This window comes from Cervus elaphus, chromosome 28 (assembly GCF_910594005.1).
Source record: "Cervus elaphus chromosome 28, mCerEla1.1, whole genome shotgun sequence".
Classification (NCBI taxonomy): Eukaryota; Metazoa; Chordata; class Mammalia; order Artiodactyla; family Cervidae; genus Cervus; species Cervus elaphus.
Window position 1 is genome coordinate 25,269,074 of NC_057842.1, and position 27,847 is coordinate 25,296,920.

Genomic DNA, 27,847 nt, shown 5'->3' on the forward strand with positions numbered 1-27,847 from the left:
TTTTGAGTTTTGAGTGAGATTCTGGAATCTGCATGTGAAGAGAGATATGGATCAACAGGAGCATGTTCAGAAAACAGTGAAGAAAGGGTGAAGATCCCGCATGTCATATCAATTAGGGAAAGGTTGAGAAGTCTGGAAGTTTAGGCTAGAGAAGAAAAGACAGTGATAAATATGGAGAGTAGCTTGCAACCTATTTAGCTGTTTGGGGTTTGAGATTTTTCTTGTATAAAATGAAGGGGCTCAAAACTGATGAGGCCTTATGATTCTAATCCCTCATATTGTATGCCTTTTCTGTGAAAACATTTAAAAAGTCATAGTTTACTATATGATCTAGCAATCCCACTCCTGGATGTATATCCAGAAAAGACTAAAACTCTAATTAGAAAAGATACAAGCATCCCAATGTTCATAGCAGCAGTACTTATAGTAGCTAAGACAGGTGGCTCAGTGGGCAAAGAATCCACCTGCAAAGCAAGAAATACAGGTGTAGGTTCAATCCCTGGGTTGGGGAGATCCCCTGGAGAAGGGCATAGCAACCCACCCCAGTATTCTTGCCTGGAGACTCCCATGGACAGAGGAGCCTGGCTGGCTATGGTCTATAGGGCCACTAAGTCGGACATGTCTGAAGTGACTTAGCACACACAGGACATGGAATAAACCTAAGTGTCCATCAACATACAAATGGATAAAGAAGATGTGGTATATATACACAACAGAATGTTATTCAGCCCCCCCAAAAGGATGAAATATGCCATTTGTATCAACATGAATTGACCTAGAGATTATCATACTAATTGAAGTCAAAGACAAATGTGATTAATACATTTATACATGGGATGTTAAAAAATGGTACAAGTGAACTTTTTTACAAAATAGAAACAGACTCACAGACATAGAAAATAAACTTATGGTTACCTAAGGTGAAGTGGGAAGGGCTGAATTAGAAGTTTAGGATTAACAGACACACTACTATATATACAGTAGATAATCAAAGGACATACCGTATATCTACTAAACATTCTGTAATGAGCTCTATGGGGAAAGAATCTGAAAAGGAATAGATATATGTATACGTATAACTGAGTCACTTTCCTGTACACCTCACCTGAAGCTAACACAATGTTGTAAATAAACTATACTCAAATATAAAATAAAAATTAAGAAAACAACAACAAAGTTATCATTACCACAGGGGAATGTTAGGGGAGGGATAAATTGGGAATTCAGGGTTAACAGATATACACTACTACATTTAAAATAAACAACAGGGACCCATTGTATAGCACAGGAAACTATATTCAATATTTTGTAATAACCTATAATGGAAAAGAAGATAAAAAAGGAAATATATGCATAACTGAATCACTTTGCTGTAAACCTAAATATATTCTGATTAAAAAAAAAAAAAAGATAAAATGTACCCAAAAAGTCACAGTAAAGGGCTGAAGAATCTGATCCTTCTTACTGAAAAAGACAAAATCAGGGTCAATGGATAACTTACAAAAGGGTAAATTTTAAACTAAATATGAAAGAATGTTCCAATAGTTAGGTATATCCTAAAAGAATGGAGTGTCAATAGCTAGCAAGCTGACCCACAGTGGAGATACAGAAGCAGTGGGTGGATGGTGATGATGATGAAAACAATGGCAGTGGGGATGTTTATTATATTTGTATTTAATTGTTATTATTATCATTACAATACATTGTGTCTACTCTTAATATGCTAGGCTCAGATAGGGGCGGTTGACTTATGCTGTCATACGTGTGGACGAGTTTCTATCAGGACTACCATAGTGGAGAATTCTTCAGTGGCTGGACAGGAGGTCTAAACCAGTGGTTCTCAAACTTCGGAGGGCTTGGCCAATTGTAGATTGCTGGGTCCTGCCTCCCTAGTTCCTGATTCTGTGGGTCTGGAGAAGATGCTCAGAATTTGCCTTTTTCTTTTTTTTTTTTTTTTAGAATAGAGAAATTACATTTCTTTTAAAATTTATTTTATTGAAGTATAGTTGACAGAATTTGCATTTTTTAGTGTTCTCAGTTAATACTGATGCCTGCTGGTTCAGGAACCATGCTTTGAGAACCACTGGTCTAGATTATTTCCAACTTTCACCTCAAGGCTAAGACTGTAAGTTTTAACAATCATCTTTTCTTCATGAGAAACAAAGAGACCCCCATATCTCCAGAGCAAGAGCAAAAGACAGCAAAATACTTTTAAAAATTATTTTAGAATAATTTAAAAATGATTCAGACCATGCAGAAGTTGTCTAAAAAATCACCCACTTTTCCCTTGCCTCTTTCTAATAATGCTGGTTTCTCTCTTCCTTTTTTTAAAGTAGTTAAAATGCTATAGTTTCTGAATGGGCAGAGGAAAAAGCAAACTTTCCTTTCATTGCTTCAGTTCTTCATAATTATTCAGACACTTCTATTATTGTTATCTCCCAGGATCTGAAATTCAAAAACCTTCCATTCCTTTTATGCTATAAAAGAAATCATTACCAGTACTATGTAATGAGAATATTATTAAAGTGTTTCAAAATTCTGGAAAGATAAACTTTTTGGTTGAGGGCAATCATGGGGGTTTGAGTACTTGAAGACGATGTGTGTGTCTACATATACTCCATAGAAAAGTGAAATTTCATTCCTAGTTGCTTCAGGTGACTTTTCCTTGCTATTTTTAATGCTTTTCATTATTTGGATTTGCAGCACCTTGGGGGTCTTTTGCTATTTCAAGAGGTGTCAGGGAAATTCTGGTTTCTCAAAATAACATTTTAAGTCACTGCAATTGAAAAACTATATATTTTCTGTACAGAAAATTTTCCAGATTGGTGAAAGGGACAAAGAAGGGTGTTTTGAACTGAAGTAAACAGAACAACTGGAAATTGCTGGTATGGTATTTAAACTTTCATTCTGTGCTGGTTCCCAAAGTAGTAGTTGTTGTTGTTTTTTAATGAGGTATAGTTGATTTACTATGTTGTGCTGTATAGTAAAGTGATTCAGTTATACATATGGACATTCTTTTTCATGTTCTTTTGCATCAAGGTTTATTTCAGGGTGTTGAATATAGTTCCCTGTGCTATACAGTAGAATCTTACTGTTTATCTACCCTATATATAATAGTTTGCATCAACAACCCCCCCAGTTCCCAGTTATCCCTTCCCCACCCTCTCCACTGCATTTTGTACCCAGAGAGAGGTGGCATCTAAATCAAACATAAAATGTCCCACATGTTTTGAAATTAAGACAAACTCCCACACTTTCTGGCAATTCTCAATTATCTCATTAACAGATTGTCTGGAATGACTAAAAGCCCTAGAGATTGTTTCTCTTTGAGACTATTTTTGTACTTCGAGGTGAAGAGCTGTTTTCCCAAAGCCTTGAGAATTTCATTCAATGACTATTAAAGATGTTATTAAGAGGAGGTGGACAGTGGTTTGTGGCCCTTTAGCAAAAGAAAGTCTTCTCAAATCATGTAGTTGTCTCTTAAAATCATTCCTAGAGCTGGGGAGAGGAGAAAGAGAGTGTTTTAGATATGAAAGGGCATCTGAACCTCTAGGTTAATATCTCTAGAGCCGGGATATCAATGTTATCATTACATCCATTAGGTGCTAACAAAAAATATGTGATTTGAAATACAAGCCCTTACTAATTGTCTATATAGGAGGGAGAAATGAGGGCCCACATTTTTTAAAGCACCTAGCACACTTGTATTTTCTTCTCTATAAAGAGCAGCAGATGGGCAAGGGGAGATCTCAGATACCTTCAGATAGGCTATGTGCTCGGATTAAACAGGGCATTATTAGCAACGGCCTGAACTCACAGATTAGCTCCATCACTGCAGCTTTCTCTGTTCCTTGGTCCACTTCCTGTCACTTGGATCCTCAGATTCTCACTGGACTCATCACCACTGCCCAGTTCTCTCTATCGCTCAACCCTTTAAACCGATGCCAGCTTTTCATAAACATCTCATTCACACTTCCCCCAGAAATCCTAACATGGCTCTTACGATTAGGAGAGAGAAAACTCTAGCTGGGGATCTTTGTATTTCCTTTGTAACCTAGCAGCAAAAAAAGAGTGTTGTGTTTTGTTTTCTGAAATTGGCATTATGAAAATAAGAGTTTAGTTATATTTTTATAAAATAAAAATAAATTACAAAATTGGTTATGTCTTAAATTTCTCTTAGAGCCCATTCTTCCACCTGAGATTTGATGCTCTAATTTCCATGTCACTACCGGGACTGACTATATAACTTGTGGGGTCCACTGAAAAATGAATATGCAGGGTCCTGGCTAAAAAAATTGTCAAGAATTTAATTATTAAAAATTTCAAGATGCCAATTCAAAAGGACACATGCATCCCAATATTCATTGCCACACTATTTACAATAGCCAGGACATGAAAGCAACCTACGTGTCCATCAACAAAGGTAAAGAAGATGTGGGACATATAGACAATGGAATATTAGTTGTAAAAAGGAATGAAATCGAATCATTTGCAGAAATGTGGCTGAATCTATAAACTGTCATACAGAATAAAGCCAGTCATAAAGAGAAAATCAAATATCACATATTAATGCATATATATATGGAATCTAGGAAAATGGTATAGATGATCTTATTTGCAAAATAGAAATAGAGACACACAAATATGGACACCAAGGGGGGTAAGGAGGAGGTGGGATGAATTGGGAGATTGGAATTGACAGATATACACTATTGATACTATGCATAAAATAGGTAACTAATAAGACTCTACTGTAGAGAAATGGGAACTCTACTCAGAGCTCTATGGTGACCTAAATGGGAATGAAATTAAAAAAGGAGGAAATATATGTATACGTATAGCTGATTCTCTTTGCTGCACAGTAAAAACTAACATAACATCACAATACTGTAAAGCAACCATATCTCAATAAAAATTAATGAAAAAATTAATGAAAAAGAAAGAAAGAAAAGAATGTCAAGACATTAACAGCAGAACATTAAATCAAAGGTGGGACCTTGCTAAGCTTAGAGTCCTAGGTAGCTACACAGATCGCAGTCCATGGAGTTGGCTGTGATCATGACTTTACAGCTCCTGCTACTTCTGTGACTTGATTTTTTGTTTCCTGAGAGCAGCAATCTGATTGACTGAGATAAGCACTTATTTCCAGGGTGTGTCACTGGTTGCTGGCAAGCCTACTCATTGGAGGGCCCTTGGTCAGTTAATGTGTCAGGACCAAGCTATTGTGTGTGACCAGAGTGAGGGGTTTGGGATGGGGGTAGAGAATGAGTCTCTGAGCACAGAGTGTGCATGGCCACCAATGCAAGAGGAGCAGCGGAGGGGGCAGTTTTCCTGAGGACGGGAGGTGAGTAGGCAGGCAATCACTGAAACTATTGGTACAAAATAGAAAAATGTTCATTTCCAATTTGAGCCTGACACCTGTGCATATAAAATGGACTCATATAATATTTCAGAGAGTAATTTGGAGGGGGGTGGGTAGTGTGTGTGTGTGTGTGTGTGTGCAAATGAGACTAGTGGCCTAAACAAATGGGATGCAAAGCCCTAACAAATCATTGCTGTGGTCACTGCAACTAAGGAAGCTTATACATAGTGGAACCTGATTTAGCATCTCAAAACTGTCTGTGTGTGGGACTTCGCTGGCAACTCAGTGGATAAGACCCCACACTTCTACTGCAGGGGACATAGATTTGCTCTCTGGTCAGGGAACTAAGATCTTGCATGGCATGCAGAGCAGCCAAAAATAATTGAAAAAAAAAGTCTCAAAAAAAGAATCCCTCAAAACACATATGTGTAGCATGTATGCTGTCAGATTGTTACATGTGTGTGTACTATGGAGGCCGTCAGGTTGTTACATGTGTGTGTACTATGTAGGCCGTCAGGTTGTCACGTGTGTGTGTAGCATGTAGGCCGTCAGGTTGTCACATGTGTGTGTAGCATGTAGGCTGTCAGGTTGTCACGTGTGTGTGTAGCATGTAGGCCGTCAGGTTGTCACGTGTGTGTGTAACATGTAGGCCGTCAGGTTGTCACGTGTGTGTAGCATATAGGCCATCAGGTTGTTACGTGTGTGTATAGCATGTAGGCCGTCAGGTTGTTACGTGTGTGTATACTGTGTAGGCCGTCAGGTTGTTACGTGTGTGTGTGTAGCATGTAGGCCGTCAGGTTGTCACGTGTGTGTGTGGCATGTAGGCCGTCAGGTTGTCACATGTGTGTGTGGCATGTAGGCCGTCAGGTTGTCACGTGTGTGTGTGGCATGTAGGCCGTCAGGTTGTCACGTGTGTGTGTGTGGCATGTAGGCCGTCAGGTTGTCACGTGTGTGTGTGGCATGTAGGCCGTCAGGTTGTCACGTGTGTGTGTGGCATGTAGGCCGTCAGGTTGTCACGTGTGTGTGTGTGGCATGTAGGCCGTCAGGTTGTCACGTGTGTGTGTGGCATGTAGGCCGTCAGGTTGTCACGTGTGTGTGTGGCATGTAGGCCGTCAGGTTGTCACGTGTGTGTGTGGCATGTAGGCCGTCAGGTTGTCACGTGTGTGTGTGGCATGTAGGCCGTCAGGTTGTCACGTGTGTGTGTACTACGTAGGCCGTCAGGTTGTCACGTGTGTGTGTAATATGCAGGCTGTCAGGCTGTGGTACATTCAGGTGTACCCAGGATGACTCTCAGTGTGAACTAAATAACACAGATTCCATGTGCTGAGGGTGGACACACACCAAGGATTGTATCTTTGCTCAGATATGCAGAGAAAATTGGAACTAGAACTGAATGAGAGCCAAGGGACGATCTATTTAATAGCCTGTGGCTTGTGATGTTTCTAATCTGTTGATAAAAGAACATGTTTCCTACAGAAAAAAAGGATTTTCTAACATTCTCCTGAGAAAGGTTAACTCGTCCCTTGATTCTGTCAGTAACTGGAAGTGACGGTCCCAATCTGGTTTATTATCACTGTGACCACACCAATCCCTCTTCTAGGTTTAAAAAACTCATTCTTGTATTTTTTTTTTCCTGAGGATTTTTATCTAATTGACGATCTTCCAATTTAACTACTGAATCTAGTCATGGGTTTTGAATTCCAGGCCTTATCTTTTGTCACCTTTTCTTCCCCTCCTCTGTCTAATTTGAGTCAAATTTTATCTCTGTACAAGAATTTAAGTTGATCATATGAAGGATTTTGAAACACTGAAGAGTTTGAATTTCAACAGTGATATCAGTAGTTTTTAATGTTCAGGAACTATTCCCCTGAGTATATGTGAGACTGTGTATGTGTGTGTGTGTGTATTTATGTAAGTGTATTTAAAGAATACTTAGATTTACAAAAGTATAAGAAAAAGTTCAAATTGCAAATGCCAGGACTTATGTCAGATAGAAATTTCCACACAGTCCTATGTGTGAATACATTGTGATACTCACCAAATTAATCACTACAAAGAAACTTTCACATTATTCAGTTCAGAAAAAGAATCAGGAAAGTAAAAGTCTAAAAAACAATGCTTTGGGGGAAAAAAAGACTTCCATGATAGAGGATTTCACGGAGGTGAGAGTGGTTGGTTGAGCTGGGGATGCCCACTTCCTTTGTTCTCATGATCGCAGGCATGCTGCTGCTGCTGCTAAGTCGCTTCAGTCGTGTCCGACTCTGTGCGACCCCATAGACGGCAGCCTACCAGGCTCCCCCGTCCCTGGGATTCTCCAGGCAAGAACACTGGAGTGGGTTGCCATTTCCTTCTCCAATGCATGAAAGTGAAAAGTGTAAGTGAAGTTGCTCAGTCGTGTCCGACTCTTAGAGACTCCATGGACTGCAGCCTACCAGGCTCCTCCGTCCATGGGATTTTCCAGGCAAGAGTACTGGAGTGGGGTTCCACTGCCTTCTCTGGATTGCAGGCATAGTGGGCTTTTATCTAAATAATCCCGTTATGTACAGGGTGCTGCATTTTGCCTTCCTGATGACTTACATTTGCCAGAAACACTACACTTAGGATGCAGATCGTATTACCAGTTACAACACATTTCCAAAATCTGATGGTAGCCTCAAGCAAAAAATATCTTACTAACTACCCTCCAAATACTCATCTGAAAAATGTGTGGGTGTGTCTAAGTGTGTCTGTGTGCACATGTCACTGTGTGTTCATGTACTTAGCCAGGACACTGGAGAAAACCAGTTTCTTAACACTCGTTCCTAGGTAGAAGTAGTTTCAAAGCCTTTCTGTCTTTTTGAAAGTCAGCTACTGCACAGATAGAAAGCTCATGTACTTAGAGAAAATGGAATTATAAACAGCCTTAGGACACGACACTTTTCCCTTCTACCTTTCAAAAATCAATTTGGGTCTCTAACTTTCCATTTTGGTACAACATTCTAGGACAAGGAAAGAAAGCATAAGAAAAGTCTTAGATTTCATAAATGCGGTAAGGAGTCTATCAAAATGCCTTCAACGGTTCTCAGTGTGGGCGCAGGAAGACTTTGAACTTACACGTGCTCTAATGCTCTGAAGGGTGCAGTGGGAGAGGAGATTATCACAGATTTAAAAAACCATTAATCTCATGAAGGACAAACCTAAATATATTTACTCTTAAGAGAATTTACATCTCTTTCACCATGTAGGTGAAAGTTCATAAAGCTATATTTTAACTGCTATTGTCCAGGAACAATGAGAAACAACATTTCCCATGTGCCCAGTTTGGGACCAGCAGGATTTTGAGGAGTTTCAAGATCTTCCTGTTTGAATTTTGCACAGCACTGGTAGAACCCTGATTGTTTGATGATCAGAATTTCCTTTTGGATTATGGCTAATGTAACCAGATGTTCTCTTTTCCTGGGAGAGTTATGGGTTGTCTCTGGTATCCTGGTATCTCATTTGATTTAGTATTAGACTGGAATGCATTAAAAGCTTTTAATTGGTGCATTATTATTGTTGATAACAATAAACATTGCATTAAAAATTGCATTAAAACAAGCCAAGCCAGAGTTTAATATTCCTCGATTTGGTACATCCAGCTTCTGATATTATCTCATCTAACCGCATGTAAAACATACATGTAGTGATCATAGTTCACAATTAACATAGAGTTAAATCTGAAGGATGACAAGCATTTCATCTCTCCTTGGCTGACCTTTTCTGTAGCAGAATATAATGAATACCCTCTGTATTAGCTATCTATTGCTGCTGCTGCTACTGCTGCTAAGTTGCTTCAGTCATGTCCAACTCTGTGCGACCCCATAGACGGCAGCCCACCAGGCTCCGCCATCCCTGGGATTCTCCAGGCAAAAACACTGGAGTGGGTTGCCATTTCCTTCTCCAATACATGAAAGTGAAAAGTGAAAGTGAAGTCGCTCAGTCGTGTCCGACTCTTAGCGACCCCACGGACTGCAGCCTACCAGGCTCCTCCGTCCACGAGATTCTCCAGGCAAGAGTACTGGAGTGGGGTGCCATTGCCTTATCCCCAACTATCTATTACTACATACTAAACCACTCCAAATTTTGTGGCTTAAAAGAATAATGACTTATTATTTTTTTACAATTCTGTGGATTCACAGGATACCTCTCTACTAATCTCATCTGGGTTTACCCCCGTGTCTGCATTTAGTTAGTGACTGGGGTAGGCAGGAGGGTCCAAATAGCTTCACCCATATGTATGGGGCTTTGATGCTATCAGCTGGCATCCTTTGTACTCCTCCATGTGGCCTCTGCATTCAGATGGGTAATCTTTCCTTTTCTCCTTTGCCTTTCACTTCTCTTCTTTTCTCAGCTATTTGTAAGGCCTCCTCTGACAACCATTTTGCCTTTTTGCATTTCTTTTTCTTGGGAATGGTCTTGATCCCTGCCTCCTATACAATGTCACAAACCTCTGTCTGTAGTTCTTCAGGCACTCTGTCTATCAGACCTAATCCCTTGAATCTATTTGTCACTCCCACTGTATAATTAAAAGGGATTTGATTTAGGTCATATCTGAATGGTCTAGTGGTTTCCCCCACTTTCTTCAATTTAAGTCTGAATTTGGCAATAAGGAGTTCATGATCTGAGCCACAGTCAGCTTCCGGTCTTGTTTTTGCTGACTGTATAGAGTTTCTCCATCTCCGACTGCAAAGAATATAATCAGTCTGATTTTGGTATTGACCATCTGGTGATGCCCATGTGTAGAGTTGTCTCTTGTGCTGTTGGAAGAGGGTGTTTGCTATGACCAGTGTGCTCTTGGCAAAACTCTGTTAGCCTTTTCCCTGTTTCATTTTGTACTCCAAGGCCAAATTTGCCTGTTACTCCAGGTATCTCTTGACTTCCTACTTTTGCATTTCAGTCCCCTATGATGAAAAGGACATTTTTTTTTTTAATGTTAGTTTTAGAAGTTCTTGCAAGTCATCTCCATAGAACCATTCAACTTCAGCTTCTCAGCATTAGTGTTGGAGCATAGATTTGAATTACTGTGATACTGAATGGTTTACGAACAGAGATCATTCTGTCATTTTTGAGATTGCACCTAAGTATTGTGTTTCAGACTCTTTTGTTGACTAGGAGGGCTACTCTATTTCTTCTAAGGTAATCCTGCCCACAGTAGTAGATATAATGATCATCTGAATTAAATTCACCCATTCTGGTCCATTTCAGTTCACTGATTCCTAAAATGTTGATGCTCCTATTTGACCACTTTCAATTTACCTTGAGTCATGGACCTAACATTCCAGGTTCCTATGTAATATTGTTCTTTACAGCATCAGACTTTACTTCCAGCACCAGTCACATCCACAACTGGGCACTGTTTTCACTTTGGCTCCATCTCTTCTTTGTTTCTAGAATTATTTCTCCAGTAGCATATTGGGCACCTACTGATGTGGGGAGTTCATCATTCAGAGTTCTATCCTTTTTCCTTTTCATACTGTTCATGGGATTCTCAAGGCAAGAATACTGAAGTGGTTTGGCATTCCCTTCTCCACGTTTTGTCAGAACTCTCCACCATGACGCGTCCATCTTGGGTGGTCCTACATGGCATGGGTCATAGTTTCATTGAGTTAGACAAGGCTGTGGTCCATGTGATCAGTTTGGTTAGTTTTCTGTGACTGTGGTTTTCATTCTGCCTGCCCTCTGATGAATCAGGATAAGAGGCTTATGGAGGCTTCATGGTGGGAGAGACTCACTGGGGTGGGGGTGGGGGAAATTGGGTCTTGTTCTGATGGGCAGGGCCATGCTCAGTAAATCTTTAATCCAATTTTCTGTTGATGGGTGGAGCTGTGTTCCCTCCCTGTTGTTTGGCCTGAGGCCAAACTGTCAACCAATGCCTCCACCAGAGACTCCTAGACACTCACAGGCAAGTCTGGGTCAGTCTCTTGTGGGGTCACTGCTCCTTTCTTCTGGGTCCTGGTGCACACAAGTTTTTGTTTGTGCTCTCCAAGAGTCTGTTTCTGCAGTCCTGTGGAAGTTCGGTAATCAAATCCCACTGGCTTCCAAGGTCAAATTCCCTGGGGCTTCTCAGTCCCTTTGCCAGATCCCCAGGTTGGGAAATCTGTTGTGGGTCCTAGAACTTTCAGTTCTAGAAAATTCAGTGTGAGAATTTCTTTGGCATATTTGTCTGCAGTTTGTGGGCTGTCTGCTCGGCAGTTCTATGGTGGGTAATGCTGCATGACCCAGGTCTGCTGCAGCCAGAACCCCTGTCTCTGTGGCAGGCTTGCCTTGGAAACGTGCCTCTGCTGACCCGTGCCTCTGCAGAAGACACTCAAACACTCAAAGGCAGGTCTGGCTCAGTCTCTGTTGGGTCTACAGCATTTCAAAGAATAGCAAGGAGACATAAGAAAGCCTTCCTCAGTGATCAATGCAAAGAAACAGAGGAAAATAATAGAATGGGAAAGACTAGAGATCTCTTTAAGAAAATTAGATACCAAGGGAACATTTCATGCAAAGATAGGCTCAATAAAGGACAGAAATGGTATGGACCTAACAGAAGCAGAAGATATTAAGAAGAGGTGGCAAAAATACATAGAAGAACTATATAAAAGAGATCTTAATGACCCAGATAACCATGATGGTGTGATCACTCGCCTAGAGCCAGACATCCTGGAGTGTGAAATCAAGTGGGTTTTAGGAAGCATGACTACAAACAAAGCTAGTGGAGGTGAAGGAATTCCAGTTGAGCTATTTTAAATCCTGAAAGGTGATGCTGTTAATGTGTTGCACTCAATATGCAAGCAAAATGTGGAAAAAATCAGCAGTGGCCACAGGACTGGAAAAGGTCAGGTTTCACTTCAATCCCAAAGAAAGGTAATGCAAAAGAATATTCAAACTATCATACAATTGTACTCATTTCACAGGCTAGCAAAGTAAAGCTCAAAATTCTTCAAGGATGGCTTCAACAGTACATGAACTGAGAACTTCCAGATGTTCAAGCTGGATTTAGAAAAGGCAGAGAAACCAGACATCAAATTTCCAACATCCACTGGATCATAGAAAAAGCAAGGGAATTCCAGAAAAAAAAATCTACTTCTGTTTCATTGACTATGCTAAAGCCTTTGAATATATGGATCACAACAAACTGTGAAAAATTCTTAAAGAGATGGGAATACTGGACCAGTTTATCTGTCTCCTGAGAAAACTGTATGCAGGTCAAGAAGCCACCATTAGAACTAGACATGGAACAATGGACTGGTTCAAAATTGGAAAAGGAGTACGTCAAGGCTGTATATTGTTATTATGCTTATTTAACTTCTATGCAGAGAACATCATGACAAATGCCAGGGTGGATTACTCATATACTAGAATCAAGATTGCTGGGAGGAATATCAACAACCTCAGATATGCAGATGATGCCACTCTAATGGCAGAAAGTGAAGAGAAATTAAAGAGCATCTTGATCAGGGTAAAAGAGAAGAGTGAAAAAACTGGATTAAAACTCAGCATTCAAACAACTAAGATCTTGGCATCTGGTCCCATTGCTTCATGGCAAATATATTGGGAAAAAGTGGAAACAGGGACAGATTTTCAGACTTGGGCTCGAAAATCACTGTGGACGGTAACTGTAGCCATGAAATTAAAAGACTCTTGCTCCTTGGATGACAAGCTATGAGAAACCTAGACACCATATTAAAAAGTAGAAACATCAGTTTGCCAACAAAGGTCCATATAGTCAAAGGTATTTTTTTTCCAGGAGTCATGTAGAGATGTGAGAGTTGGACCATGAAGAAGGCCAAGCATTGAACAATTGATGCTTTTAAGTTGTGGTGCTGGAGAAGACTCTTGAGAGTCCCTTGGACTGCAAGGAGATCAAAGCAGTCAATCCTAAAGGAAATCAACTCTGACTATTCATTGAAGGGACTGATGCTGAAGCTCAAATAGTTTGGCCACCTGATGTGAACAGCTGACTCATTCAAGAAGACCCTGATACAGGGAAAGAGTGAAGGCAGGAGGAGAAGGAGGTGACAGAGGATGAGATTGTTGGATGGCATCACTGACTCAATGGACATGAGTCTGAGCAAACTCTGGGAGGTAGCGAAGGACAGGGATGCTTGGTGTGCTGCAGTTCATGGGGTCCCAAAAAGTCGGACACCACTTAGTGACTGAACAACAACAATAACAAAGAAATAACCATTGTTTGTGATTCTATGTATTGGTTTTTTAAAACTTTCTGGAATAAAAGTTTTATGTTTTGAAATTATGTTTTTGGAACATAGGCATCAATGTAACTCCGTTGAAAAGCTGGCAGACTGCCAATATGGATCATTAGTATTTATATTTGATTCATATAGCAGTTTCTAAAGAGCCCACAGTGCTTTAACATATGTTAGATTATTTATCCTCATCATTCCTAGTGAAGTAGATTTTAAAGTTCTTTGTGTCTATTTTATTGAGACCAAGTCTTCATTTCTTGTACTTCTCCAGAAAAGTGTGTCTAGTTATTAAAATACTTTTACAGATTTTGATTAATCATCCTGAGAAAACAATTAATTTCTATGCCAAAATTATCCATGCAGTTTAGGCTATAAAATGACAGATATACCTACAACCTTCTCTCAAATATCTCTGACTAATAGCCTACCCCAGTAATATTGCTAAAGAACACATTTTTGACACCTGGGACAGTCTATCCTCTAAGTGCCTTACTTAATTTTGTTCAAGGTATTCATTAATTACCTGAAGAAATATTTATTAAGGTCTTCCATTATATAAGAATTGATCTTTGTACTGCAAAATAAAGCATGAATCTGAAACTGAATTTAATCTAGCAGTGTTTATAATCTCATGGGAGAGACTCTACTTTGATGTCTAAGTACTGGTTGGAAATGGAAAAGAGACAAGCAGGATAGACGAAACACTATGGAAGTTTAGATGATCAAGTCCTTATTCCAGCTTCAGACTTTAATCAGAAGTCAAACTCAAACTTCTTTCCTCCCTAATCCATCCCAGCACCTACCTCTGAATCAGGAGAATTTGGGGGATACAAGTAATAGAAGATATGATGGAAAATGTTCTAACAGTAAGAGGATCCCCCAGTTCATATAACAAGAAGTCCTGGGGTAAGAAGTCTCCATAAATGTTAATTCAGTATCACCCAGTAATATCACCCGCATCTCTTTATCTTATCACTGCATCTTTCTCAGCACATCTCTAGGCACACTCTTCTGATCCTAGATGACAGAAGTAGCTTCAGGTCCTGTTTCTTTTCATGCCAATGTCTGAAGGCAGGAACAGAGATTCTATCTCTCTCTTGCATTTCTTTTTGAGAACTAATAACTTCCCTGGTGGGCTTCCCTGGTGGCTCAGAGGTTAAAGTGTCTGCCTGCAATGCAGGAGACCCGGGTTCGATCCCTGGGTTGGGAAGATCCCCTGGAGAAGGAAATGGCAACCCACTCCAGTACTCTTGCCTGGAGAATCCCATGGACAGAGGAGCCTGGTAGGCTATAGTCCATGGGGTTGCAAAGAGTCGGACATGACTGAGCGACTTCACTGCACTATACACTGTAACTTCCCTGGTTGCTCAGACAGTAAAGCACCTGCCTACAATGCGGGAGACCTGGGTTGGATCCCTGGGTCAGGAAGATCCTCTGGAGAAGGAAATGACAACCCACTCCAGTACTCTTGCCTGGAAAATCCCATGGACAGAGGAGCGTGGAAGGCTACAGTCCATGGGGTTGCAAGGAATTGGACACGACTGAGCGACTTCACTTTCACTTTTCACTTTCAACTTTCATGTAAGTTCCCTCCCATTAGGCTTTCTCTCCCATCTCACTGGTCAGAGCTAGACTCTTCCCACACCAATCACTGACAGCGATTAAAGAATTACTATGATTAGCTTAAAGTGAAAGTCACTCAGTCATGTCTGACTCTTTGTGACCCCACGGACTATACAGTCCATGGAATTCTTCAGGCCAGAATACTAGAGTGGGTAGCCTTTCCCTTCTCCAAGGGATCTTCCCAACCCAGGTCTCCCACATTGCAGGCAGATTCTTTACCAGCTGAGTCACAAGGAAAGACCAAGAATACTGGAGGGAGTAGCCTATCCATTTTCCAGGGGATCTTCCTGACCCAGGAATTGAACTGGGGTCTCCTGCATTGCAGGTGGATTCTTTACCAACTGAGCTAATCTAGATTCCTTTTCCCTAGGAATATAATTATGCAGCAAAAGGTGAATAACTAAACAATTTTGGGTTTCTCCTAGCCAGAAAGAAGTGGGTAAGGGAAAGTTTGGGGTAGGTAACCAAAAAATATCTCTTACACTATCTCTAAACTAGCTCTTTCTCCTAACTTCCCTATTTTGTTTCTTGGTGCCACCAATCTCCCTCTTATGTAGTGGATTGAAAACCCTAAACTGATATTTTGATAAGCTCTTTTCTGTTGTCCTTGTATCTTGAGAGTCCCTTGGACTGCAAGGAGTTCCAACCAGTTAATCCTAAAGGAAATCAATCCTGAATATTCATTGGAAGGACTGATGCTGAAGCTGAAGCTCCAATACTTTGGCCACCTGACGCAAAGAGCCAACTCATTGGAAAAGCCTGGATGCTGGGAAAGACTGAAGGCAAAAGGAGAAGGGGATGACAGAGGATGAGATGGTTAGAGAGCATCACTGACTCAAGAATTTGAGCAAACTCCCGGAGACAGTGGAGGACAGAGGACCTGGTGTGTTACAGGACCAAAAAGAATCAGACACGATTCAGTGACTGAATAACAACAACATATCTTATTACCAAGCATCATAAAGATTAATGCCTATGTCTTAAAAATATCTGTGTGAAGGTCCAGTTATGAATTTCAAGTACCTGGAATGCTGTAAAAATCTCTCAACTAGGGAGAAGCAGATGAATACATCATTATCCAAACTAGGATATTTTTGACATTGAAATACTATGCTATTAATGATTATATATATATAAAAAATAGGTGTCAACTACAGTCAACCCAACACATATTCATCCAGCCCCAACTAAATTTTTTTGAGAACCATTTTTTTTTTTTTAACATTACCCATCTTGGATTAGCACATTGTTTTATATGTACCAGTTTCTCCAGTTCAAGTTTACCCTGCCACAATATTACTCTTTCTGGAGTCCAGCCATGAGCATGCCTGCGCAAAAACTTTCAATAGCTTCCCCGTACACATGGCATTAAACAAACTGCCTACCGCAGGACTTACGGATTTCCCATAACACGCAGGTCTCAAATTAAACTTTCCTGACTTGTCTCATTATTTCCCAAACTATAAACAAACTGTCAGCTATATACTACCCTTCAACCAAAACAAGGTACCTAGAGTTCGATTGTGCCCGTGTTCTCCCAGCCTCCGTATGCTTGCTAATGTGGCTTTTTCCATTTGTAATGCCTTTCCCTTCCATGCCAGCATCCTACCCATCATTTCACACTATAGCAAATGTGTGAAATAAATAAATCAGATGTAATTTTGTGTTTAATAGATTAGATGTAATTTTGTGTTCTCTTATTTGGATATCTCTAATGGTTATGGCTATGGCGATCATGTTTTCTGAACCAAGTTCAGACTTGTGACCTGTCATGGATTCTGACAATGGGATGGGCCTCAAACTGATTGTACTGGGGCTTTTATTACAGTTGAATTTGTTGATTTTCCTTACTATATGACAGGCTCTGCAGTGGGAGAAAATGGGTCTTACTCACGTTGGATTGGCATATTGTTTTACATGTACCAGCTTCTCCATAAATATGTTTATATAAATTTTCCTATAAATAACTAGGACCGCATAGCTATCTCATCTCTCCAATTGACTTGAAAACCTATTATAACATGAAATTAATAACAGTTTTATCTGTTGGAGCAATGAGAACTGAGTAGATAAGAGACAGGAGACAAGAGCAGGCCAGGCTTTTCCTGTATACATTTTTATACTTTGATGTTTGAGTTATTTACATGATTTCCCATTAAAAATTAATTTAAAAGCTTAAAATCCTAATTGGCAAATGTGCCTTTTTAATAAATGGTTTACATTTAATTTTTCTTCTTAAATACATTTTAGTATGTAGCCCAGTATTCCTGGGAATTTTGCACCCAGAATTGATCAGAGTTGGCATTATTATCAGCAGATATAGTGGAAAAGAGAAACTGATTACTCTATTAAATAATCAGTTATAGATGATCAAGATAGAAGGATGTACTAGAAAATATAAAATCAAAGACTTCAAATATGGAGATTGTCTTGCAAAAGTTCCTAACAGAACCACTGAATCATCAGATGGCAACCAGCCACAACAGTGCAGTTTGAGGAAACTCAGGATGAGAAAGCAGGATCCTGGCCCCTACAGCTGAGGTGCACATCAAAGGAATGATTTCAGGGCGCCCAGACTCTTGCCTTGCGTCTTCCCATATATAGAAAAATGCTAAATTCCTTAGCTTGAGATACTTGGTTTTCTTTTATGAACAGTAAACTTCTGTTCCAACTATCTGGCATTGCTGCAAAAATTGGCATTCCCTCCTTCCTCTTCAGGACAGTTTTCTCAGTTATCCGAGAAGTTGTGTCCTGGGCTTAAGTCCTCAGATTTGTCCACCTAATAAAACGTAACTCTCAACTTGCAGGTTGAGCATTTTTTTCAGTTGACGGGGGCACCACTGGTGGTGTCAGAAGATACCAAGACCTTCCGTTTCATTTGATCTCTTTCCACATTATGCTCTTGAGGTTTAAGGAATCTTGTAGATCTAATTCGTTTGCTTTAACCACATTAAGGTTTCCCATTAATGATAAACCACAATCTGTCCATAACCCTACTAATGGACCACAAGCTTGTTTCCTCTGCCTCCTGTTGTAACAATGTTACAATGAACCACTCTACATGTATTTCCTTGGGCACGTGTGAATCTGCCCCTGTGATGGAAGGGCAAGTGCATGGGTCACAGTGAAAATAGAGTACAAGTGTTGATATTCACCATCACTCCTTTTCAGGTCTTTCATGGATTTACAGAAATAAATATTTTCACTCATACTGGGTGGTCCTGGGAAGGTAGGGAGGCTCTTCCTTCCCACTGTGTCTTGAGAGGTTATTGACTCAAATATGTCAAATGCACACCCCACAGCCTTCTACTGACCTTGCAAGAGTCAGGGTTGTTTCCATGCAGTCTGCCATCTGCCCACATCTGGCTTCACTGCCCAACCTTAACACTCTAGAGATGGCTTTCACACCTTTTTTTGAAAAAGAAAAAAAATGATGTGAGTAAACCCCAGAGTTTTTGGTGCTCTAGCTGGTTAAATGAAGCATAGTTGAGCAAGGGACAGATCAAATATATTGGAAATGTGCCACTGTCCTCCTTTGTGACCATGGAAAAGTCACTTTGCCTTTCTGTGGCTCCATTTCCTCATTCATGAAATTAAAGCACTCTTATTCCTCTTCTTACCAATTAAAAAAATAAAATACCTAAACATGTTAACTAAATACATCAGTATTTTTAACCTTTATTTAGAATTGAGAGAATAGTTACTGTTTACATACTGACTTCAACCATCAAAGGTTGTTTTTGCCAACACTGAAGTCTCAGGTAACAGTGTGATTTTTTTTTTAAACAGTGTGATTTTGTATGAGAATAAACCCATTGCTATCACCAACTTGAGCAGTCTTGCAAAGACTTTATATTTTATCCACTTATGTTAATCTTCAAATCTTTCTTAGGAAATAGATCTTGTCATATTTCTGTATATATTCACATTTCTAGTAAGGACTAAAGTTGTGATAATTTTATATACCGGACAAAGAATTTTATGGACTAAGATTTTCTAACATGCAAATGCTTATTTTAAACAAGAAAAGTAAATCATTACACATTTTTGATTCTTAAAAAAATCACTGAGAGGGTTTCTTTAAATTTTATTAGATTTTTTTAAGTCACTGTTGATCATGGCATACAATATTTCTAGCCACAGTTCTCAGAAGATTCAATATCCATGAATGTCTTAAAGGTAAAATTGGTCATTTAATGCTATTTTTTCAAGGTCCAAATAAAACTTTCAATAGGTTGAGACCAACTTCCTTTCTCTAGAAACTGAGTAACTGCCAGCCTCAAGGAGGTAACCCCTACATCATTTTGGTTACCAACACTTCACACAAATTAGCTTATCAGATCATAGTTGAGATCAGGGTCCTTCCAGAAATGGGGCTATGAAAAGAGGTTCATAACCCCAGGAATTATTTGAGTACAGTAATTCAGATTGGAAGTGTTGTCAGAAGGTATTCAGCAGGTGGAGGGCAGCATGTTGGAGGCTGAGCCCATGAGGAGGGGGATGGAGACTTTAAGGAAAAGAGATGATGTTAAAGATAAACTTCACCTGCTGTTGAATGTTGCAACTTCTGAGAACAGAAGACTGGAGCCTCACAGATGATCTTACAGCCCAAGCTGTGGATTCTGGCTTCACTGCCCAACCTTAACACTCCAGAGATGGAGTGTTAGCAGAGATGGAGTAAAAGCAAATTATAGACCTTCTTTAAAAACCACTGATAAAATCTGGGTGTATAACTCAGTCATACTAACTATTCACTTTCAAAACTGTGAGTTACTGTGTGTTTGTATGTGTATTAGTCGCTCAGTCGTGTCCAACTCTCTGTGACCCCAAGGACTGTAGCCCACCAGGCTCCTCTGTCCATGGAATTCTCAAGGCAAGAATACTGGAGTGGGTAACCATTCCCTCCTCTGAGGGATCTTCCGACCCAGGGATTGAAACCAGGTCTCCTGCATTGCAGACAGAGTCTTTACCATCTGAGCCACCAGGGAAGCCTGTGAGTTCCTAGAAGAATAATCTGAACAAGAGGTTGAGAGATAATAAGGATCCTGAAGAAGAGACAAAGATAACCTATACTTAATCTTTTTAAATTGCAAATACCATTCCTGTTGGAACCACAACTTTTTATAAAATTGGAAAATAAGTCATAACTTTGGGGGCTATGTTCACAGAGTCATGTAATAGGTCTTTGTTTAATGTGACTTGGGAATTGAGAAGCTAAAATTTAGCTCTTTGAGGGTGTGAAGGAAGATATTTCCCCCGCCCTCCCATCTAATTCATGGAGATTCTGTGGTCTAGAGTTTTTTTAAAAAGCAAATAAACTTAAGTCAAATGCTGATCTATTAGTGCCATACCTAGGAAGAGGTCTTGAATTCTACCCAGTGTCTTTCTCTGCATTTATTAAACACAGATGTGCCCTAAAATATTAATAACATTTCTGTGTTGCAAGTTCAAGACAAGACTGCAAATTAGTGTCCTTTGTTCTTATACCCTGTTAACACCTAAATACTGCACAGACCTTTTGGTGTACAGGACTGTGGGCTACTCTCACAAGACTGTAGCACCGAGAATACGTCAGGTTTTCTGCTGCTCAGTTAAATTACAGTTCACAACAGAGTACATCTTTGACTCTCAAGGATTTAACAGTCTTAGCTTCAAGCACTACCAGTAACACTGAAGGTCCTTGAAAATATAACAATTTATCATTTCACTAAGATTAGAATAATTTTTAAATTGAAGTAGAGCTGATTTGCAGTGTTGTGTTAATCTCTGCTATGCAGCAAAGTGATTCAGTTGTACACACATACACAATTTTTTTATTCTTTTCCATTATGAATTATCACAGAATATTGAATATAGTTCTCTGTGCTATACAGTAGGACCTTGCTGTTTATTCATTCTATATATAAAAGCTTATATCTGCTAACCCCATCTTCCCAGCCCATCCCCTCTCAGCCTCCTCCCCTCTGACAAACACAAGTCTGTTTTCTATGTCTGTGAGTGTATTTCTATTTTGTAAACAGGTTCATTTGTATCATACTTCAGATTCCACATATAAGTGATATCATTAAGATCATAATTTGAAAGCACACACTCTGTGGCTGATACTGAGTGAGCCCAAAACTACCCAAAGACTGTAGCTTCCCACTCATTGTCACACTTTCAGAACACATCTATATTGACCAGAAACTATCTGGGGTCAGGTACATATGAACTTAAAACCATGGACCATTATTCGGACCAGAGTGACCCAAAGTCATTCTCTCCTCTTTCAGGTCCTCTCCTTTCCACTTTGCCACCTCTCTTGCTGCCTCTAAGCATAGCAGGAAGGCATCTAGTAAGGGAAATGTGACAAACCAGTTAGTGATTTTGTTTTACCTCCTAAGGGACATTTGCACTTGAGCAAGGACAAGTAAAAAGAGTAATGTTTACCTGAAGAAAACAATTCCTAGTGGGTTAGAGTTTCTAACCAGGTTCAACTAAGTTATGGGAATTATTTCACTGCAAATGGTAATACGGATGGTGAAAAAGTTTCTCGTGGCCATGATGGCGTTACAAAGTGTTTGAAATTTGTTCTATTAAATAAGTATTTCTTGCTAAAAATGAGTATGTCTTTTAGGTCAGTGATTTTGATATGTTTGATGGGCAAACATGATTGTACATCACACTCTCCTATGGATTTCTTAAAAAATATGTAGATTCTGTGTTCCATTTTGGACCCAGAAATCTATTTTCTTCGTAAGATTTTCCAAAGATTTGTAAGAACAATCTTGTGGCTTTGTTGAATCCTCTCTATGTTCGTCTTATATTTTATTTATTTCTGTTCTCATATTCACTTTTTCCTTCATTCTACTTTCTTTGGTTTTATTTTGCTATTTCTTTTCTAATTTCTTGGGATGGTTGTTTGGTTAATTAATTTTCAGCCATTCCTTTTTTAAATTCTATTGTTTGTAAACTATACATTTCCCTCTAAGTTTGACCTTTGATATATTCTGCAAGTATTAAAATGTAGTGTTTTCAAGATTATCCAGTTTAAAATATTTTCTAATGCCTATATTTTTTTCTATTCAATTTATAAACATTTATTTCTTCATAATCAAACATGTAGAAACAATATTGCTTTCCTTTAAATTTTTACTACAAGCAATAGCATTGTGGTCTAAGAAAACATGCTATATGAATTCAGTCTTTTGAAATTTGTTGACATTTGCTTTCTAATGTTCACAGTCCTGTTTTTTATTTAATTTTGGTATACATTTAAAAAAAATTCTTGGGACTTTCCTGGTCATCCAGTGGCTGACTCCGAGCTCCCAGTGCAGGGCAGGGACAAGTCCCTAGTCAGAGAACTAGATCCCACTTGTTGCAACTGAGTTCATGCACTGCAATTAAAGATCCTGCATGCTACAACTAAGACCCTGTGCAGTCAAGTAAAAAATTAATTAATCAAAAAATAATAATTCTTGGACTTCCCTGGTGCTCCAGTGGTTAAGAATCTGCCTACTGATGCAGGAGACAAGGGTTCAATCCCTGGTCTGGGAGGATTCCACATGCTGCAGAGCATCTAGGCTGGTGCATCACAACTACTGAGCCTGGGTTCTCCAGCCCAAGAGCCATAAATACTGAGGACTGAGAGCTCTTTCTCCACAACAAGAGAAGCCCTCGCTCACTGCATTAGAGAAAGCCCTCACATAGCCACGAAGACCCAGCACAACCAAAAATGCATAAACTAATCAATCAAAAAAAGAAATTCAGACTTTAAAAGAGTTTAATACATTAAAAAAGTAATTTTTGTCTACTAATTTTAACATCTGACATTTCTAGTTTGTTTCTATTATTTGGTAGTTTCACTCATATTGCTTTACTTTCTTGTGTGCTTTGTTATTTTTTACTGTGAGCTACACTTTTTTTTTTTTTTTCTGGAAAATCATCTGTGGAAAGTTTTTAAAGCCTACAATAAAATAGTTCTGTAGTGAGCTTTTTTGTTTGTTTGCTTGCTTTTGCCATGTGTCTTTATCCGCTCAGGACTGCTCTAAACTAAATCTGGGCTTCAGCATTCTTGGGTTATTGAAGTGACATGATTTTGGGCTGCAAATCTGCAGGACAGTCAGCTTGTAGTTGTAAACCCTCAGGGATGTTCTCCCCTCCTGTCCTTCACCATTTCCTTTGCAGCCTCTTACGCTGGTGGTGATGGTGAGTTAGGTTGACTTCAAGTTACTGTACCTGTTAAGTTGTAGCTTTTTGGTGGTGGTGGTTTAGTCGCTAAGTCATGTCCTACTACTGCACCCCCATGGACTGCAGCTGCCAGGCTCCTCTATCCATGGGATTCTCCAGGCAAGAATACTGGAGTGGGTTTCCATTTTCTTCTCCAGGGGACATTCCCAACCCAGGAATTGAACCCAGGTCTCCTGCATTGCAGGCAGATTCTTTACAGACAGAGCTATGAGAGAGGCCTCACAGCTTTTTGGGGTCCTGGCATAATGAGGACCAATCTCCTATTAAATATTCCAACTTGGATGGAGCCTAGGGATTTCTGCACCCCCTATAGAGCTGGTTTAATAAAAATAGAAGCTCATTTTGCAAACCCTCGATGACTTTAAACAGCTTCCCTTCATTTCCATTCCTAGATTGTAACTTTACTACCTTGTCAGCTCCTAAGGGATTTTAAGAAAACTAAAAATAATATTAAAAATTTTGAATTTGCTTTTCAATGTGAAAAATGATCTGAATAACCTAACCTGTCATATGACTCCAAACAAGAGTCATCATCTCAGTTTGTTCAGCCTGGCCTTTCTACAGAGCAGAGGACATGGCTGTCAGCAGGTTTGCATCATGACAAGAACACAAAAAAGTGATCCTCTCCTGAGCTCCAGTCTGAAACACATCCTATGAATAGACTCTGATGGCCTCACCATAGCTGGGAGATAAGGCATTGGACCAGGGACAGAATCTATTGCCAGAAGGAAAGACGGGGATTTGGGGAGACTGAAAGAATAGCATCCACAGTGCAAACACACTCCCAGGTAGCCCTACTGGTAAAGAACCTGCCTGCCAATGCAAGAGACATAAGAGACTAGGCTTAGATTCCTGGGTCGGCAAGATCCCCTGGAGGAAGGCATGGAAACCCACTCCAGTATTCTTGCCTGGAGAATCCCATGGACAGAGGAGCCTGGTGGGCTACAGTCCTTGGGGTCACAGAGAGTTGGACACGACTAAAGCAATTTAGCATGCACACATATGCAAACACTAATTCTTTTACGGTCACCACGGCTTTCACTCTGTTTTACCTGCAGAAAACAATATTTCAGGGAGACTAAGCAACTTCAAATTCATTCGAGGTGGGCTGGAGTTTGAGTTGGGCTGAGGCCAACTCCAACCTGGGCATCTTATTTCATACCCCGTGATCTTAACCACTGCACCCTCCTACCAGGTTCTCATCCTTTAACTGGCCACTCACCTCCTATGTCTCTAACAGAATGGGACATGAGACTTCTGATCGACAGGATGGAAGGTGTGAGAACATGACCCAGAGGGCAACTCAGGGGCCAGGGAGCCTTGGCAGACATGTGGGGACAGAGGTCAGGGAGGAGTGGGCATCAGATAAGCTTCACCACACTTTGCAAGCTTCCCCCTTCTTTCACGATGGGCCTGCTGTCCTACTGCCCCTTGGGAAGGTAAGTAAACGTAATTGAAGTAAAGCTAAGCTTTTTGCACTGCTCTGCACTCACCCTATGCCCAATCACCCTATACCATCACATCCCCCCACCCCAACCCCACACCAAAAGGTACAAGCCCGACTCCAAAGAGCATTGAAAGAATTATAGGCATTCCTGAGGTTTCAAGGGGCAGAAACAGCACACAGGGTGTGTGCAGCACATACATCACAGCAGGGATGCTGGAAGGAGCCTTGAGATCTCTCTCTCTCCCCTACTCCAAAGTTTGCGTGGAAAGTCTCCAGCTTTTCAGGCAAGCTGCTCCAGTCTTTTAGCCACCAGCTATCAAGTTCAAATTCATCTTCCTGATATCTCTGTCTACATATCTTTAGTGTCCTCCCTGATTCTGAATCTCCTTTCCCAGGCAGCTTAAGCCCATTGTCACATAGAACTTTATTCTCCACTTATTCTTTTTTTTTAAATTTGTTTGACGTGGACCACTTTTTAAGACTTTTATTGAATCTGTTAAAATATTGCTTTTTTAAAAAAAATGCTTTGGGTTTTTTTGGCCGAAGGCATGTGGGATCTTAGCCTCTCAACCAGCGATCGAACCTGCACCCCTGTGTTGGGAAGGTAAAGTTTTAATCACTGGACCACCAGGAATGTCCTCACTTGTCTGTCTTTAAAAACCTTTTTCTTGGAACAGTTCAGTACACTGAGCCATCCGGTAAAGACTTAGCAGTCAGAGACTGACCAAGGATGGAAAGAGGGGGTGGAGAGAAGGGAAGCTTGCACATACTTTTAACTTTAAAGTCTCTTTTCTGCTTTCTCCCAAGTTGTCAGTGTTCTTAATATAGGGCTCTCAGGAGTAGAAGATGAACCTAAACAATACTTAGCTTGAGGTGAGCGCAAGGCTTGAAAGAATTTACAGCAAATGATCTGTCTTATGAGAAAAGACATTTTCTCTTTAGACACTGAAAACACTTCTTATTCCAATGTGTCGAGTAGGATGGAATTCTTCTTTGTCCTTCAGTGTCTTTGTTCCCAGCGATAATGTCCCTGTAAAACACTGTGGCTAATCTAATATTGCATGCTTTCTTCAACCCTGGATCCTTTACGACCAGCTGCCATGTAAGGTGATTCAGGATATGTGTACAAATAATTTCAACAGAAGGTCTACTGATGCTACAATGACTTGCAGACATGCAGAGTTTAAGTCAACTGCCTCCCAGCAATAAATCAAATGCTCTGATAACTGGCCTGGCAGTTTTCCATCTTGAATTTCCATTTTATTCACCAGAACTATCTTTTGGGGAAAGCTTTTAAGTGCTTTTGAAATGAAAGCAAACCGAATTGGTTCTTTTGCCAAAAAAACAAAAACAAAAACAAAACCCCCAGACTTTGCTTATTTTTTAAAAAAGAAATTGGTTGGATTAATTTGAAAATTTGTCTTGATCTTTGTGTTTTATGCTATTTTTATCACCTATGTTAATCCCTTAAGATAAACATACAGGCACAAAATGAGGTTAAAAAGCTACAACCACAACAAAGCACAAAACAAGAGAGACTCGTACAGATAAAATCAGATTTTACCCCATGCTCCAGCCTATCAAGCACTCACACTCAATCTCCATGGCTATCCTCCTTTCCTTATACCACTAACCATCACTCACATTATTAGAACACACACACACACACACACACACACATACACCTATATCTCAAATAGTATGCCATACTTTACCTGACAATTGGTCCAATAAGACTAAGTGCTATGACTCTGCACTCCCAACGCAGGGGACCCCAGTTTGATCCCTGATCAGGGAATTAGATCCCACACACTGCATCTAAGAGTTTCCATGCCACAAAGAAAGATCCCATGTGCTGAAACTAAAAAAAAAAAAAAAAATGATCCCACATACACCAACAAAGATCAAAGATGCCAAGTGCCTCAACTAAGAGCCAGTACAAATAAACAAAAATTTTTTTGAATTTTATAAAAAATTGGCAATATTCTTATTCTTAATCACACATAAAATAATTATATATTTTATAATTGTCATATATTCAATGAAACATGGTGCTGAACTGTACCTAATGACAAGATATTCATGCAGAGTTTAGGGGAATTGTTAGTGTAGTTTAGTTAAAAATACAAAGATTAAGTGATCAAATGATAGAAATTGAGAACCTGGAATGGGAAAGGCATTTTCTAAACATTAAAGAAATCAGAGTTACAATTCAAACAGTAATATTTAAGAGTCGGACACGACTGAGTGACTGAACTGAAATGAACTGAATATTTATTGAGCACTTCCTATCTACCAGGCACTATTCTTGGTGCCGTGGACATAGCAGCGAACAAAGTACCCTTTGTGGACCTTAAATCATAGAAAGGTCCACAAATAGAGACCACAAATATAGTACCTGTATTCTATATTTTATAAAATGTATTTTTATATTATTAAAAATGTTATATATTCTAAAAAATGTATAAAGTTAGAGGATAATAAATGGTATGGGAAAACAACACAAATCAGTCAGAAATAAGGTAGGGGAGGGAAGTGGAGGGAGGTTGCCATTTAATTAAATTAATTAAATTTAAATTAATTTAACTATAGTTAATTTGCAATATTGCATTTGTTTCAGATCAGCTTCAGATTTTTCTATTATAGGTTATTACAAAGCATTGAATATAGTTCCCTGTGCTATATAGTAGGTTCTTGTTATTTACTTTATATATAGTAGTGTGCTGTTAATCCCATACTCCTAATTTACCCCCCACCACACACACACACATTTCCTCTTTGGTAGCCATGAATTTGTTTTCTTTGCTCATGAGTGTGTTTCTGTTTTGCAAATATGTTGATTTTTATCTTTTTTTTAAGGTTCCACATATAACTGGTATCATATAATATTTGGTTTTGTCTTATTTCACTTAGTATGATAATCTCTGGGCCTATCCATATTGCTGAAAATGGCATTATTTCATGCTTTCTTATGGC

General features: G+C 39.6%; 1 protein-coding gene across 2 annotated transcripts in view; it reads right to left on the reverse strand.

The window, feature by feature from the left end:
- The window catches only part of LOC122685281, a 374,369-nt gene that overhangs the window by 121,976 nt on the left and 224,546 nt on the right, over window positions 1-27,847 (reverse strand). For both annotated transcript variants that reach the window (XR_006338326.1, XM_043889886.1), the window contains exon 3: window positions 18,510-18,603. Coding sequence is in view for 1 of the 2 variants with exons in the window: in XM_043889886.1 (XP_043745821.1) it covers window positions 18,510-18,603 (94 nt within the window). In the remaining variant the exon portion in view is untranslated. The remainder of the gene's footprint in view (window positions 1-18,509; window positions 18,604-27,847) is intronic.